This window comes from Microcaecilia unicolor, unplaced genomic scaffold, assembly GCF_901765095.1.
Source record: "Microcaecilia unicolor unplaced genomic scaffold, aMicUni1.1, whole genome shotgun sequence".
Classification (NCBI taxonomy): Eukaryota; Metazoa; Chordata; class Amphibia; order Gymnophiona; family Siphonopidae; genus Microcaecilia; species Microcaecilia unicolor.
In genome coordinates this window covers 1-16,531 of record NW_021963385.1, presented here as the reverse complement: position 1 = coordinate 16,531, position 16,531 = coordinate 1, and the positions used below count along the sequence as shown (strand labels likewise).

The 16,531-nt window shown below is 45.9% G+C and overlaps 1 protein-coding gene across 1 annotated transcript in view; it reads left to right on the top strand.

The window, feature by feature from the left end:
- LOC115459269 (zinc transporter ZIP10-like) overlaps nt 1-13,143 on the top strand; it is a gene marked incomplete at its 3' end in the record, with an annotated part of 81,184 nt that extends 68,041 nt beyond the window's left edge. The window contains exon 6 of the mRNA XM_030189120.1: nt 13,023-13,143. Coding sequence (XP_030044980.1) covers nt 13,023-13,143 — 121 coding nt within the window. The remainder of the gene's footprint in view (nt 1-13,022) is intronic.
- Nucleotides 13,144-16,531: the final 3,388 nt, after the last annotated feature.

The window sequence follows — 16,531 nt, the reverse complement described above, 5'->3', positions numbered from 1 at the left end:
AATGCACCAAAAGTCTTCAGAAATAAAATCCAACAAAATGTCAAATTGTTTTCAAGCAGGTAGTCTAAAACAATCTTGAATCAATAGTAAGGCATAAAGGAACCCTTTTACAAAGCTACGGTAGGGCTACCGCGGCAATGGCACATGGCAAATCGGCCCTACCGCAGGAGCATGATGGTAGTTCAGTGTGTGCCATGCGCCATTTTCAGTGCTCCAAAAATATTTTTTTTTTTTTTAGCGACGGGGTTTTACCTGATGGTAATTGGACAGTGCCGCATGCTGGCTGGTTACGGTCAAGTTAGCATGGGAGCCCTTACCGCTCTTAACTTACCACATGGCCATTTCCATTAAAAAAACAAAAACGAAACTCATTTTACCCGCTGTGGTAAAAGGGGGCCATGGCATGCGGCAAACCCGCGCGCTGACGCCACTGCAGGGGTCCTTTTTCTGCAGTTTGGTAAAAGGACCCCAAAATGAAGCAACAATAAAACAGGGAATCAATTTATTTAAAAGAAACAGCAATAAATGATAAGAGGAAGAAATAAGACACAGAATAAAAAGTATTTATAAAACTGTATAGAGAATTAATATTATAGTTTATTCAGAATTTTATATACCACTTTAGAGTAATAAGAAATGAAAAACAAACTCAAAATAATGAATTAAATTCTATTTTTAATCCTATTTTTTTAATAAAATAGATGAGCAAAACAATGTGGTTATGTATAAAATCATAAGGGAGAATGGAAAGGGCAAGGAAAAGCGAGGAGTGAGAAGAAAAAGAATAAATTAAGAGAAAACAAAAGACCATCACATTACTGGATGGAAATAGCCAACAGTTTAAAACTTAAAAAAATAATATATATGTAAAGACAATTTAAACATAATATTAAAAATACAAGGTACATCACAGCAAAAATCAAGAAGTAAGACAACCAGCAGCACCTTATGAAAGAGTGATGTTCCCATCAAAATTCAGCAACCTATAAAAAAGAAAAACAAAACAGTGAAATGAATTTCTTGGTTTAGCTCTGAAGGTTTTACTGTATTTAGTTAAAAAATTAAGTTTTGCTCTTATTTTTTCCTTATTTCTCCATGTGAGGACATTAAAATGATGCATAAAACACATCTCTTCCTCTCCATCCTTCCTACTCCTTACCCCCCTCCCCATCTCTTCTCCTTTTGCTCATCCTGTCTTTGTTTACCTCTCCATGCTCAATTTACATATCCTCAAGACCCCACTACTACTATGTTTACTACAACTTGTAACATTCTCCTTCAAGACTTTGTAATTCTATTTACTATGTAAGCCGCATTGAACCTGCTATGTGTGGGAAAGTGCGGGGTACAAATGTAATTAATAATAATAATAATAATCTTAATTCTTCGAAACTTTGATCATTAATTAGGTATTGTTCGAGCAATGGTGCATTCATAGCATGTTTTGTTATACAGTGTTTGTGTTCTGCCTTCCTAATGCTTAACTTTCGTTTCATTTTACCACTTTGTACCAACTTGCATGGACTGACAATAGCCACCTCTTTATGCTGGCTTACAGAGAACAATTGGTGTGGTAGCCTCTGTTACTGAGAGCAGCCTCTTTCCTTTATGCTACTACTTCTACCTACTTTCCTATTCTGCTCTTTATTTTCTCTTTCCTGTCCACAGTTGTAGTTGTTTTCACTCTGATCAGTTTGATTGTTAACCCCTTTGTTTTGTTGAAAGGTAGTACCTAATAATAAGCATAAATCATCAAAACAGAGGCACACTTTCAAAATAGGAGGATTTTCCAAAAACATCAAAAGCAATAGTGCTCCCTTCTGTGTTAACTTTTTTAGGCTTATGTTGAACCTTCAGAGGTGTCAGTTGGGAATTACACATTTTCACAGAGATAAATGCACCATAATCATCATGGGTCCAAATTTTAGCCAACTTTTAATAAAAAAATGTTCCTTTAGTAATCTTTTAATCATTATTTCAAATACAAAATAGTACTCATCTGCTTAATAGTTGGCAGGGGAACTTAACTCCGACATGTTTCGCAATAAGCTGTGTCAAGGATCATCTCCTATAATCTAAGCAAATAGATAGAAAAAGACTTTAAAATACTGACGTTATATCCAGTAAAGTTACCTAATTGTCCAGTATTCTATTTTCAAGTTCACATTATGCAACAGTGTAATTTCTCATATTGTGTGTTTTCTAATTATTTACACCATGTTGAACCTTCAGAGGCCAATCGGGTGTTCAGAATTCCCACAATTAATATGCATGGGATACAATGGATACCTATTGCATGCACATCTCTCTCCTACATATTCATCATGCTAATCCTGAAAACCTTCTCCTAGTACAGTGATTGGAATACATAGGAGCTCTGCTAGATACATTGCAGGCTTGGGCTTTTCCACAAGCGAGAGAAGAGATTTTATCAGCGCTTGCCTCGCAAGTCAGAAGCAGCAAGCAGGTCACAGCTCAGCAAATGTTGAGATTGATAGGCCACATGACCTCAACAGTGCATGTCACGCCCATGGTAAGTTTCCACTTGAAAGAAGCCCTGTGGAGCCTAGTTTCTCAGTGGTCTCAGGCAGCTGGGAACCTGGCAGATGTCATCTAGTTTTCGCCAGAGTTGACTCATACCCTTCTCTGGTGGACAGTTTGGATGAATTTGACTGTGAGACTACCATTCCACATATCACCTCCTCAGAAGGTGCTAGCAACGGATGCATCCAACCTAGGAAGGTGAGCTCATGTAGATGGGCCTCACACCCAGAGGCTCAGGGCCATTTGGAATGCTTAAAAGGCTTTCAGAGCGAGGCTGCAAAACCAGATTATTCTTGTCCAAACAGACAACCAGGTTTCAATGTTTTATGCAAATAAGTAGGGGATACGGGATCCTACCCCTTGTGTCAGGAAGTAGTGGGGATGTGGCAGTGGGGCATCCTTCACGGGATGGACCTCTGAGCCACATAACTCCCAGGAAACGACAATTGCCTGGCTGACAGACTGAGCAGGGTTTTCAGCTGAACGAACGATCTCTTGATATGGGCATAGCCTGCAAGATCTTCTCAGCGTGGAACATCCCCTTGGTAGATCTCTGTACCATTCATTCTCCGAGGACAAGCAGGCTGCTTGTTCTCACGACTGGGTGACGTCCGCGGCAGCCCCCACCAACCGGAAGAAGCTTCGCGGGCGGTCCGCACGCAGGGCACGCCCACCGCGCATGCGCTGCCGTCTGCCCGCCCGTGCGTGACCGTTCCCGCCAGTCTTTTCTTTTCCGCGCCTGGAGAGAGTCGTGCCGTCGCCGCTCTCTCTTAGCAGCCCCGGAAAGACCGTCGCGTTTACGCGATTTTGTTTATTTTTCGTTAGATTTTGTTGCCGCGCGCTCCTGTATATCTTTTCTAAAAAAAAAAAAAAAAAGAGAGAGCACGCGCTCTTTTTTTTCCCTCGTTTTTCTAGCGAGGGCGTTGCGTGTGGCCTTGTGGCCGCGCGATCGATTTATTTTTCCGAGGTGTGATTTCCGCCACCATCGACGACTTTAACTTCGCCGACGCGATTTTTCCGTCGATGTCCTCGAAGGTCCCGAGTGGATTTAAAAAGTGTGGTCGGTGCTGCCGGCCGATCTCGCAGACCGACACCCCACGCTTGGTGCCTCCAGTGCCTCGGGCCGGAGCACAATATCAAGTCGTGTTCTCATGTGTCTCGGTCCTCCGTAAACGGACTCAGGTTGCGAGGCAAGTTCTGCTGGGACCGTCTTTTTGGAACTTGCGCCGGCCCCTCGACGTCGACCTCGACGGCATCGTATCGACGCCCGCCCTATCGGTACCGGTATCGATGCCCGAGAAATCGGCACCGATGGCATCGACCCCAGGAGAACAAGTCCCGTTGGCCCGCCGGTCCTCCGGGAGGGTAGGGGTGAGAGGCCGCGTGGGCAGTCGGCCCCGGTCACTCCCTCAGCCCGTGGCCCTCGGGACCGAACCCTATCTGACCCGGTTCCTCTGGACCGAGGGGGATCGACCTCCTCCTCCTCCATACCACCTGGCACCGGTGACGGGCACTGCAAGAAGGCTAAGAAGCACCATCACCGGTCGCCCTCGACGCATCTGGCTCTCGGTACCGTGGGAGGAGTCGACGCCGAAGCGTCCGCGTCGAGAGGAAAGGTCCCCCTCGGTGGTGGAGGTACCCGCCACGTCAGGGTCCCAGCACCTCGGTGCACTCTCCTGGACCCGAGCAGCTTCCGGCACCGACGCCTCTACCGGCCCCCACGTCTTTCCCGACAGCGGGCCTGGACGAGTGCCTCCGAGCCATCCTTCCGGGGATCCTGGAAGGGCTGATGCGCCAGGCTGTGCCGGCGCCGGGGGGTGCTTGCGCCCTTGGCGCCGATGACTGTGGCGCCGGCGAGCTCTAGCCCGGTGCCGAGAGGCCGTCGACGCTTGCGTGCGCTGGTCTCGACCGCCACGCAGGTGGGGTCCCCGTCAACGTCGATGGAGGGAGCTTCGTCCCCGCCGGCGTGGGAGTCCACCGCTCAACGACACCGAGACCTCGTGCCTCGACGTCGAGCCGGGCCCGGTTCAGGACTCAGCTACATGAGCTTATGTCCGATACCGAGGAAGAGGCCTCGTGGGGGGAAGAGGAGGACCCCAGATATTTCTCCTCAGAGGAGTCTGCGGGCCTCCCCTCTGATCCACGCCTTCACCGGAGAGGAAGCTCTCACCTCCTGAGAGCCTCTCCTTTGCCTCCTTTGTAAGGGATATGTCTATTTGCATTCCCTTCCCCGTGGTCTCTGTGGATGAGCCGAGGGCTGAGATGCTCGAGGTCCTCGACTATCCATCACCACCTAGAGAGTCCTCCACGGTGCCGTTGCACAATGGCCTTAAGGAGACCACTGCTTCGAACTGGATGAGACCGCTATCTAATCCCATCATACCCAAGAAAGCGGAATCCCAGTACAGAATCCACTCGGACCCAGAGTTAATGCGGCCCCCAATTGCCCCATGACTCGTGCGGTCGTGGATTCTGCTCTCAAGAGGGCACGGAGTTCGAGGGATACCGCCTCGGCGCCCCCGGGGCGGGAGTCTCGCACTCTGGACTCGTTTGGGAGGAAGGCCTACCAATCCTCCATGCTCGTGACCCGCATCCAGTCATACCAGCTCTATACGAGTATCCACATGCGGAACAATGTGAAGCAACTGGCGGACCTGGTCGATAAGCTCCCGCCGGAGCAGTCCAGGCCTTATCAGAGGTGGTCAGGCAGCTGAAGGCGTGCAGAAAAGTTCCTGTCCAGGGTATCTATGACACCTGTGACGTGGCATCTCGTGCTGCGGCCCAAGGTATAGTGATACGCAGGCTCTCATGGCTGCGTGCCTCTGACCTGGACAACCGCACCCAGCAGAGACCTGGCCGACGTCCCTTGCCGGGGGATAATATTTTTGGTGAGAAGGTCGAGCAGCTGGTGGACCAACTGCATCAGCGGGAAACCGCCCTCGACAGCTCTCCCACCGGGCGCCTTCAGCATCCACCTCAGCAGGTGGACGTTTTTTCCCGGGCCCGGCAGGCTGTACCCTATTCTTTTGCAAAGCGTAGGTACACCCAGCCGGCCCGAAGGCCTCGTCAGGCACAGGGACAGCCCCAGCGCGCTCATTCTCGTCAACAGCGTGCGCCTAAGCAGCCCCCTGCGCCTCCACAGCAAAAGCCGGGGACGGGCTTTTGACTAGATCCACGGGAACATAGCCGCCCTCAAAGTGTCCGTACCGGACGATCTGCCGGTCGGAGGGAGGTTAAAATTTTTTCACCAAAGGTGGCCTCTCATAACCTCCGACCAGTGGGTTCTCCAAATAGTGCGGTGCGGATACCGCCCTGAATTTGGCCTCCCTGCCACCAAATTGTCCTCCGGGAGCTCAATCCTTCAGCTCCCATCACAAGCAGGTACTTGCAGAGGAACTCTCCGCCCTTCTCAGCGCCAATGCGGTCGAGCCCGTACCACCCGGGCAGGAAGGGCAGGGATTCTATTCCAGGTACTTCCTTGTGGAAAAGAAAACAGGGGGGATGCGTCCCATCCTAGACCTGAGAGGCCTGAACAAATTCCTGGTCAAAGAAAAGTTCAGGATGCTTTCCTTGGGCACCCTTCTGCCAATGATTCAGAAAGATTGGCTATGTTCCCTGGATTTAAAGGACGCATACATTCACATCCCGATACTGCCAGCTCACCGACAGTATCTCAGATTCCACCTGGCGCACGGCACTTTCAGTATTGTGTGCTGCCCTTTGGGCTCGCCTCTGCCCTACGAGTGTTTACAAAGTGCCTCGTGGTGGTGGCGGCGTATCTACGCAAGCTGGGAGTGCACGTGTTCCCATATCTCGACGATTGGCTGGTCAAGAACACCTCGGAGGCAGAAGCCCTCCGGTCCATGCAGTGCACTATTCAACTACTGGAGCTGCTGGGGTTTGTGATAAATTACCCAAAGTCCCATCTCCAGCTAACCCAGTCTCTGGAATTCATAGGAGCTCTGCTGAATACCCAGACGGCTCAGGCCTTCCTTCCCGAAGCGAGGGCCACAACCTCCTGTCCCTGGCTTCGCAGACCAGAGCGTCTCAGCAGTTCACAGCTCGGCAGATGTTGAGACTTCTGGGTCATATGGCCTCCACAGTTCATGTGTCTCCCATGGCTCGTCTTCACATGAGATCTGCTCAATGGACCCTAGCTTCCCAGTGGTTCCAAGCCACCGGAATCTAGAAGATGTCATCCGCCTCTCCACCAGTTGCCGCACTTCACTGCTCTGGTGGACCATTCGGAACCAATTTGACCCTGGGACGTCCATTCCAAATTCCGCAGCCCACGAAAGTGCTGACGAGGGATGCATCTCGCCTGGGGTGAGGAGCTCATGTCGATGGGCTCCACACCCAGGGGTCTGTGGTCCCTCCAGGAAAGGATCTGCAGATCAACCTCCTGGAGCTCCGAGCGATCTGGAACGCACTGAGGGCTTTCAGAGATCGGCTGTCCTGCCAAATTATCCAAATTCGGACAGACAATCAGGTTGCAATGTATTACGTCAACAAGCAGGGGGGCACCGGATCTCGCCCCCTGTGTCAGAAGCCGTCGGGATGTGGCGTTGGGCTTGCCAGTTCGGCATGCTCCTCCAAGCCACATACCTGGCAGGCGTAAACAACAGTCTGGCCGACAGACTGAGCAGAGTCATGCAACCGCACGAGTGGGTCGCTCCATTCCAGAGTGGTACGCAAGATCTTCCGAGAGTGGGGCACCCCCTCGGTGGACCTTTTCGCCTCTCAGACCAACCACAAGCTGCCTCTGTTCTGTTCCAGACTTCAGACACACGGGCAGGCTAGCGTCGGATGCCTTTCTCCTTCATAGGGGGACCGGCCTCCTGTATGCTTATCCTCCCATACCTTTGATGGGGAAGACCTTACTGAGCTCAAGCAAGACCGCGGCACCATGATTCTGATAGCGCCCTTTTGGCCCCGTCAGATCTGGTTCCCTCTTCTTCTGGAGTTATCCTCAGAAGAACCGTGGAGATTGGAGTGTTTTCCGACTCATTTCGCAGAACAACGGAGCGTTGCTGCACCCCAACCTTCAGTCTCTGGCTCTCACGGCCTGGATGTTGAGGGCGTAGACTTTGCTGCGTTGGGTCTGTCTGAGGGTGTCTCCCGTGTCTTGCTTGCCTCTAGGAAGGATTCCACTAAAAGAGTTACTTTTTCAAGTGGAGGAGGTTTGTCGTTTGGTGTGAGAGCAAGGCCCTAGAACCTCGTTCTTGCCCTGCACAAAACCTGCTTGAATACCTTCTGCACTTATCAGAGTCTGGCCTTAAGACCAACTCAGTAAGGAATCACCTTAGTGCGATTAGTGCTTACCATTATCGTGTGGAAGGTAAAGCCATCTCTGGAGAGCCTTTAGTCGTTCGATTCATGAGAGGCTTGCTTTTGTCAAAGCCCCCTATCAAGCCTCCAGCAGTGTCAGGGATCTCAACGTCGTCCTCACCCAGCTGATGAAACCTCCTTTTGAGCCACTGAATACCTGCCATCTGAAGTACTTGACCTGGAAGGTCATTTTCTTGGTGGCAGTTACTTCAGCTCGTAGGGTCAGTGAGCTTCAGGCCCTGGTAGCTCATGCTCCATATACCAAATTTCATCACAACAGAGTAGTGCTCCGCCCCCACCCAAAGTTCCTGCCGAAGGTGGTGTCGGAGTTCCATCTTAACCAGTCAATTGTCTTGCCAACATTCTTCCCCAGGCCGCATACCCGCCCTGCTGAACGTCAGTTGCACACATTGGACTGCAAGAGAGCATTGGCCTTCTACTTGGAGCGGACACAGCCCCACAGACAGTCCGCCCAATTGTTTATTTCTTTCGACCTTAACAGGCTAGGGGTCGGTGTCAGGAAACGCACCATCTCCAATTGGCTAGCAGATTGCATTTCCTTCACTTACGCCCAGGCTGGGCTGGCTCTTGAGGGTCATGTCACGGCTCATAGTGTCAGAGCCATGGCAGCGTCGGTGGCTCACTTGAAGTCAGCCACTATTGAAGAGATTTGCAAGGCTGCGACGTGGTCATCTGTCCACACATTCACATCACATTACTGCCTCCAGCAGGATACCCGACGCGACAGTCGGTTCGGGCAGTCGGTGCTGCAGAATCTGTTTGGGGTGTAAATCCAACTCCACCCTCCAGGACCCGAATTTATTCTGGTCAGGCTGCACTCTCAGTTAGTTGTTCTTCGTAGGTCAATTTTCTGTTGTACCCTCGCCGTTGCGAGGTTCAATTGACCTGGGTTCTTGTTTTGAGTGAGCCTGAGAGCTAGGGATACCCCAGTCGTGAGAACAAGCAGCCTGCTTGTCCTCGGAGAAAGTGAATGATACATACCTGTAGCAGGTGTTCTCCGACAGCAGGCTGATTGTTCTCACCTACCCTCCCTCCTCCCCTTTGGAGTTGCGTTTTCATCTTTTGCTTGTCATTCAACTGGCGGGAACGGTCACGCACGGGCGGGAAGACGGGGGTATTTTAGAGAATATTGAAATTCAAGCAAGACGAGGGAACTATGATCCTAATCTTGCCTTACTGGCTGAGGCAGATCTGGTTTCCTCGTCTTCTGGAGTTATCCTCTAAAGATCTGTGGAGATGGACCCTCCTCATTCAGATCAAAGGGTCTCTTCTGCATACCAACCTTTCCACGTGACCCTCATGGCTTGAATGTTGCGAGCATAGTATTTGAAACCTTGGAGTTGCTGGAGAGTGTTTCACTCATTTTACTGGCTTGCAGAAAAGACTCCACTAAGATGTGTTACTGATTTAAGTGGCGGAGGCCTTAGATCCCCTTACTTGTCCTACACAAAAATGGCTTGAATACCTCTCTTGACTCGGGTTTGAAAAACAATTCTGTAAGGGTTCTTCTCAGTGCAATTAGTGATTATGACGGTGTGAGAGGTAAGCCCATCTCTGTACAGCTTCTAGTTTTTCATTTCATGTGACGTTTGTTGTTGACAAAACCGCCAGTCAAACCTCCAGTTGTGTCATGGGATCTCAATGTTGTCTTCACCCAGCTGATGAATGCTCCTTTTCAGCTGCTTGATTCCTGTCATATGAATTATTAGACCTGGAAAGTTGTATTTCTGGTGGCAGTCATTTCATCTCACAGGGTCAGTGAGCTTCAGGTTCTAGTAGCTGATCCACCTTACACTAAGTTTCATCACAGTAGAGTAGTTCTCTTTGCTCACCCCGAGTTCCTTCCTAAGGTAGTGTCGGAGTTCCATCTTAATTTTCCTAATGCCATCCTAGCAAGAGTGTACTGCATGTCTTGGATTGCAAGTGAGCCCATAGACAGTCCACCCGGCTTTTTGATTCTTTTGAGCCAAACAGGCTGGGGGTAGCCATTGGCAAATGCACAATTTCCAGTTGGCTAACAGATTGCATCTCCTTCGCTTATGCCCAAGCTGGGCTGACTCTAGAGGAACATGTGAAGACTCTTAATGTCAGAGCCATGGCTACGTTGGTAGCCCACAAGGTCACATCTCCGTAGAGGAGATTTACAAAGCTACAACCTGGTCATTTATCCACATCATATCTCATTACCATTTTGAGCAGGGTAACCAATGAGACAACCGGTTCGAGCAAGCAGTCCTGCAGAATTTGTTCCATGTCTAGAATCCAACTCCACCCCCTAGGCTTAGTTTTCTTCTGGTCCAGGCTACACCTCCACAATTAATAAATTCTTTCAGGTTGATTGAATAACAGGCTGTTTTGAGTCCCTATTGTCCTAGCGTTATTGTTTTCGGTGAGCCTCCATTGGGTGAAGTCACCCGGCTATGAGAATACTTGGTCTGCTGTCCTCGGAACATCTGTTACAGGTGAATAACTTTGCTTTTCCATGGCTCTTAGTGATTTTTCACCAGTACCAGCAGGTGCTCTTAGGCATGTGAAAAGACAGTTCTCCCTTTACCCTGCATCAACTCACATACACAAATGAGATGACATGGCTTCACAGCTAATGAGTAAATAACATTTTTCACACAGCAGAGTTAGTTGCCCCTGGGCACTTGTGTAGGCCGCCTATTGGTAAATTTGCCCTATCTGGTTCCTGAGTACTGTAAATATATTTACATTTCTTGCATCTTACATGTTAAGACTCACTAGTCCTAAGAAGTGATGGTTATGTATGTAATATTAAACCAGTAAACAATGAATCAAGATGGCGACCAAGCAGGATGCATGACTAAGACGCTCCTGATAATTCTTCATAATTTACCTTTTCTTCGATGAAAATGCCGAAAAGGAAGGGCAAGCCGAAGGGACCACTCCTCCCGAAGCAGGGCACCTCCTTGCCGGGACAGCAGTCTTTGCCTGCATCTTGGGTTTCTACCCCGAACGCGGACGTTTCCATTAGCGGGGCTGGGAAGAGCCCCGCTCTGGAGAGCGATTCTCTCGCCCCGCTGGGACCGTTGACCCCGACGCCACCGCGTGCACCCGGAAGCGCTGTGCCGATCACGGACAGAAGCGCAGATTCGAAGGAGTGGCGCGCTCCGGTAGCAGTAGCGATGCCCGATGTAAGCTTGGGGCTGGCAAAAGGAGCCCAGCGAATGACTGGAACATCGTCGGGGGAAATCCTAGAGGACTCGCTGATAACAACAACACAAGAAGTTACTTCTTCTTGTGTTCTGGCGATGCAGCCTCTGATTAAACCCCAGGAGGTATCGCTGGAGACGATTTGGACGGCCCTGGAATCACTTCACAAGGTCTGTACCTCATTTATTACCGTCTCCTTGAATAATTCTGCACAGATAAATTCACTAAAATCTCAGACTGAGGGGTTATTGAAAAAACAAACTGACTTGGAAGGACAAATGGGGAAAATGTCTCAACAACAAGCATTAATTTCAGGGGATCGAATTCTAACTCATAGGAAGCTTGAGAACCTTGAAAATTTGTCAAGAAACCTGAATTTAAGACTATTAAATTTTCCAAGATCAAATTTGTCACTCCTAAGGACATGTTTGTGAAGTTTTTAAAAGAGGTATACAAATATACTGATCAATCATTACCCCCACTTCAAAAAATTTATTACCTGGAAATGAAGACCACCCCAAAACAGGATACTCTTAACAGATTAATCCATCTGAAATCTTGGACTTAACAAACTTTCTAGAGCAGTCGATGGATAATACAGAGACTAGAGCAACCTTAATTGTTACTTTTGTTTTTTTGCAAGATAAAGAATCTTTAATGAGACTTTATTTTAAAGACATTCATCCAGATATCAAAGGAAGTAAAGTCTCTATATTTCCAGACATTGCACGATGGACACAACAGAGAAGGAAAAAATTTTTGGACATGAGACAAGAATCCCTAATATAGGGGCGGTCTTCCAGCTACGATTCCCATGTAAATGTATGCTGATATTCAAGGAGAAAAAAATATATTCTTCGAACCTGACCAATTGCGGTCCTTCCTTGATATGAAGAGGAACCAGGTTCCACTCCAAACCTTGAGTCCTGAAAAAATTTAAAATTTAGAAACTAATGCTTGTTTTCCTTTAATTACTTTGCTTATGCCAACTTCCTTTGGTTTTTCAAACCACCTTGATTTCCTTATACCATTCTAGTGGACTATAAAATCCATTTTCAATATAAGATCAATGTATAGATTATTTCTTTTAATTCTGTTGTTTGAATTGGATGTATCTATTCAAAGAGGTTTATCTTTGTTTAATTTGAAATTAATAAAGAAAAGTTAATATAAACCAGTAAACAAGGCATTATCCAACCTGCTGATTACCTTGCAAGCCTATCTGTTTTCATCAGTTATTCAGAGAAAGCTAAAGATGCTGCCCTTCTGAGATCCAACACAAGATGAATTATTTTATTAGGTTAAAAAAAATGTATACCATCAGGAAGGGGAGTTGTCCTGGATAAAAGCACTCATTAATGTAATTTGAAACCTAGGATATAATTCCTTACAATTTGAAGGATATAGTAGTAGGACACTGCAGTATGATATTTTCTGGGTTTTGAGAATTTGGTTTAGGCTAATTAATAACTTGCAACAGGCCTGATGATATGAAGGTCTCTTAAATATTCTGTATCCTTTTTTTTTCTGCTGTTGTAGAGGACCTGGTTTTAAGTTTATGCTAGTCACAGGATGTCAATGAACAAAGCAAAGACAGAATGATTGATCAGCACAGTGTCAGTCACAAAGTTCATTTATCTTTATAAGTCAGATTTAATGGAATTAAGTAGTAGCATTGACAAAAGGCATGCAAAAAGAAAACATAAAGAAATTATCCTTTTTCTCTAAACATTCCACTGATCTAATTTGTGCAAGTATCTGTAAAATATTTCAGCTGCCACACAAGCTTGATTTGTTAAAATTTAAAATGTTAATGGTTTCATTTCAGTGAGAGCATACAAAAAAAAATCACTTCAAAATTTTAATAAGATATCTTGAAATTAGTACACCCTATCTTAATGTATATCTTGTGCTATGTAATAAGTAAGATATTAACTACCAGATTATTTCAGGGTAAAGAGAAGTGGTTCAAGAAAAAACAGATTGAAGAATCGGTAGTAGGGAGGAAGCTTTCTGACCACAAACTAAATCGCAGGTCAGATGCCGAGTGGCTTCAGCTGAAACCTTTGTCAGGTAAATATTTAATTTATTTTCAATATTTATGTCTAATAGAGGAGACATGAGAGTATTCAAACTAGGAAGAAAGAACATTACTGATGCTCATTTTCAAACAGAAACTCTCAATGGAGCCATTCTTTGCAAATACTGTATATCAACATGGAGTACTTAATCTGCATGCTTTGCAGATTGCAAAGTATACAGTTAAAACAATGAAAAGCAAACATGGAGATTTCAGAATGAAATCCTGGTACTTACCTTATTTGTTGTTGTTCTTACCCAGCCCTGCTGCTCATCCTCTCCCCTTTTCACCACAGAGAGTACCCTTGGCAATTCTGGAATGAACTTTTTCATTGGGTAAACACCCTTAAAGCATTTCCCTTTTTAATTTCAAATTACTTTTGGCTTTTCTGCAGGCAGAGTTCACACCCACTGAGTGATATGTTAGACCTAATTAGATACATATGTAGCAAATGTTGGAGCAGAAAGTCCAGAGTTGCAAGGAAGAAATTTCTGGATCAAAAGAAAACACTTACCGCCCTGTTACTAAGCCTCCCAGCAATACCAACACAGACCATTCAAAGTGAATGGGCTGTGTCTGCATTAGAGGGCAGCTTAGTAAACAGAGGGGTTGGTTAATTGGTGATCATTTTTCAATGAAAAACACTTTTAAGGTCATGGTGTTAAAGAGCACTCAAATTTTACCATTTTGCTTTTGCAGCTATAAAGCACAGTCCATGTTCTTTAGGATCAGTCAGTCATACAGCTGGAACATGTGACTATATATGACATTTTTAAATAAGTAAATAAATCCAGAGCTCTCTAGAAAAGCAAAAAGCCTTTCTCTGCCCATTTCTGGTAGTTCCCTCACCATATCAGCTTTGGTGCTCTCGTCAGTTCATTTTTTCTTTCTCATGGCTTTCATGTTTTTTCTATTACGACCCTACGAATTTTGAGAGGACATGCCTTGCTTTGTCCTTATGATCTTCTGTTTCTATTAGAACACCCTAGAATTATGTAGTCAGAAATGTAGGCATTTTTTAAAATTTCTTGATTCTAATAAGGCTTGCAGAAAACTTTAACACAAGTTTTGTTTGCAGGTTAATCAGTTGATTTTATTCTCTTTGGACCATATCCTTTGAAGAAGAGAAAATTTCATCATTCAGTTTTACCTACTGATAAATCTTGTTTAAAAATACACACACACATACAATTTTTGTTTTATTGCCAAAATTATTTTAAAATAACTAGGCATACCAGTTTGCTTCAATTTGCTAGTATAAATAGAGGTGCTAATAAGTGATCAAATCCCTTCCTTCAACCCACATTTCACTGTTAACCAACCATGCAGGACATTGCCCAAAGGGTTCAGACATAGCTTTTATACAAAATAAATCAAACTCAACCTTTGAAACTGTCTAAAACTAGGAAGATACAAACTCCTGTCTATCCATCTTATTTGTATTGGCCATAATTGCAGATTATAGAGATAATTTGGTGAATTCTAAATGCTGTTCCACCAACTTCCTCCTAACATTCACTGTTTGTGGGGCCCTTTTACCAAGCGGCAGTAAAGGTGGCCTGCATTGGCAGGCAAGCTTTTCACATGCCGAGGCCACCTTTTACTGCCATCAGTAAAAAGGCCTTTTTTCAGGAGGATCGGTAAGAGATTGTGCAGTAAAGAAAATATTGACACACAGCCATTTATAGTTGGATCCCTTACTGATTCCTGTTTAGAAGGCGGTAAGAGCTCTGGAGCAAATCAGCGCTAGAAAAAAATGTATTTTCTAGTGCCGGAAGTGGCACATGGCAAAGGTAGGACTACTGCCAGGCTCCTTGGTGAGTCTAGCAGTAGACCCAATTTGCCGCTCACCAAACCCTTCTGCCCTTTGGTAAAAGGGCTCCTAATTTTTTTTTTTAATGTAATGAAAATGACTAACATAATGGGGTAAATTCTATAAGTGGTGCCTAAAAATCAGCGCCGAAATTTACGTGCTGAGCATTATTCTATAAAGAGTATGAATCCTTTATAGAATAGCGCTTAGGGCATTAACCATGCCTAACTTTAGGTGCCGACAATTATGCCTTCTAAAAGCAGGTTGTGCATGGGATGTAGTCACAGGCATTTTCGATGTGATGTCCAAGTCCAATTATATGTGTTTTGCTGCAAACATTTACAATTCTAATCCTGAACATAGCAATTTCTGAAACAGAAAAAAAAAATCTGTTTGTTTTCTTTGTTTCGAAAATCAGTATTTTCCTTTTTTGTGCTCAATACCTATTTATTTAGGTACAATTAAAAAAAAAAAAAAAAGTCCTAGAGTAAAACATACAAAACAAGCCATAGGAATGGCTGTGTGGCACAATTCCTAGTAAACTGGCCACATAGGCATCCCAGCAGAGCAGAGGGGCAATCTAGTGGTCAATGCAGTGGATGTCACAAAGGGACCCAGGTACAAATCCCACCTTAACACCTTTATTTTGCATAGTGAGGTGTTCAGAAACACCTAAAAACCTACTATACCTAACTGTATACCACTACAAAAGCCCTCGTGTCTGCAGGTGCCTCTCTTTCTATAGGTACAATTGGTATTTTTTCAGATTTGGAAGGTTCATAGTTTCCACCACAAATGTACTAGCTACAGTGGGATATGGACCTGAATCTCTTTCTCTACATATAGTCCACTGCACTGACCACTAGCCTACTCCTGGAGCCAGCTTGCTGCTCTAGTAGGAATGGCCATAATATCTGAAGCTGTCATAGAGCATGGTATGTACTGTCATTGTCACGTCTTTGGTGGGTGGAAAGCGGTCAGTGACCACTGGGGGATTAAGGGGGGGGGGGGGGGGGTATGCCTTAATCCCTCTAGTGGTTAGCTGGTCAGTTAGGGCACCTTTTTGTGACTTAGTCATGTTCGAAACAGGTCCATAAAAGTGTCTCAATTTTTGCCCTACATGTTTTATCTTGTTCCATTATCCCTGAAAACATCCAAAGTCTGGGCCCTCCCAAATCTCAGCCACACCTCCTTGCAATTTAGACAAACTGCAGAGAAAACCATCTCAAATCTGAGTTTCGAAATCGCAGCTTGGTTTTTTTTCCCATGAAGAACGTGCATCTGCCTCTTTGTGCCGTTTTGAGATTTTTCTCTTTTGAAAATGAGCTCCATAACCACCTTCTGTGACTGATGAACTGTTGTCTTTATAGAATACTAGTAAATCAGGCCCGTTTCTGACAAAATGAAACGGGCGCTAGCAAGGTTTTTGTCAGAGTGTGTATCTTTGAGAGGGTGTATGTGAGAGTGACTGTGTGTGTGTGAGAGAGAGAGTGAATGTGCGAGTGTGTGTGTGTGACAGAGAGACTGCTGGGTGTGAGTGTGTCTGCTCTGTCCCCTGCCCCCCCCCC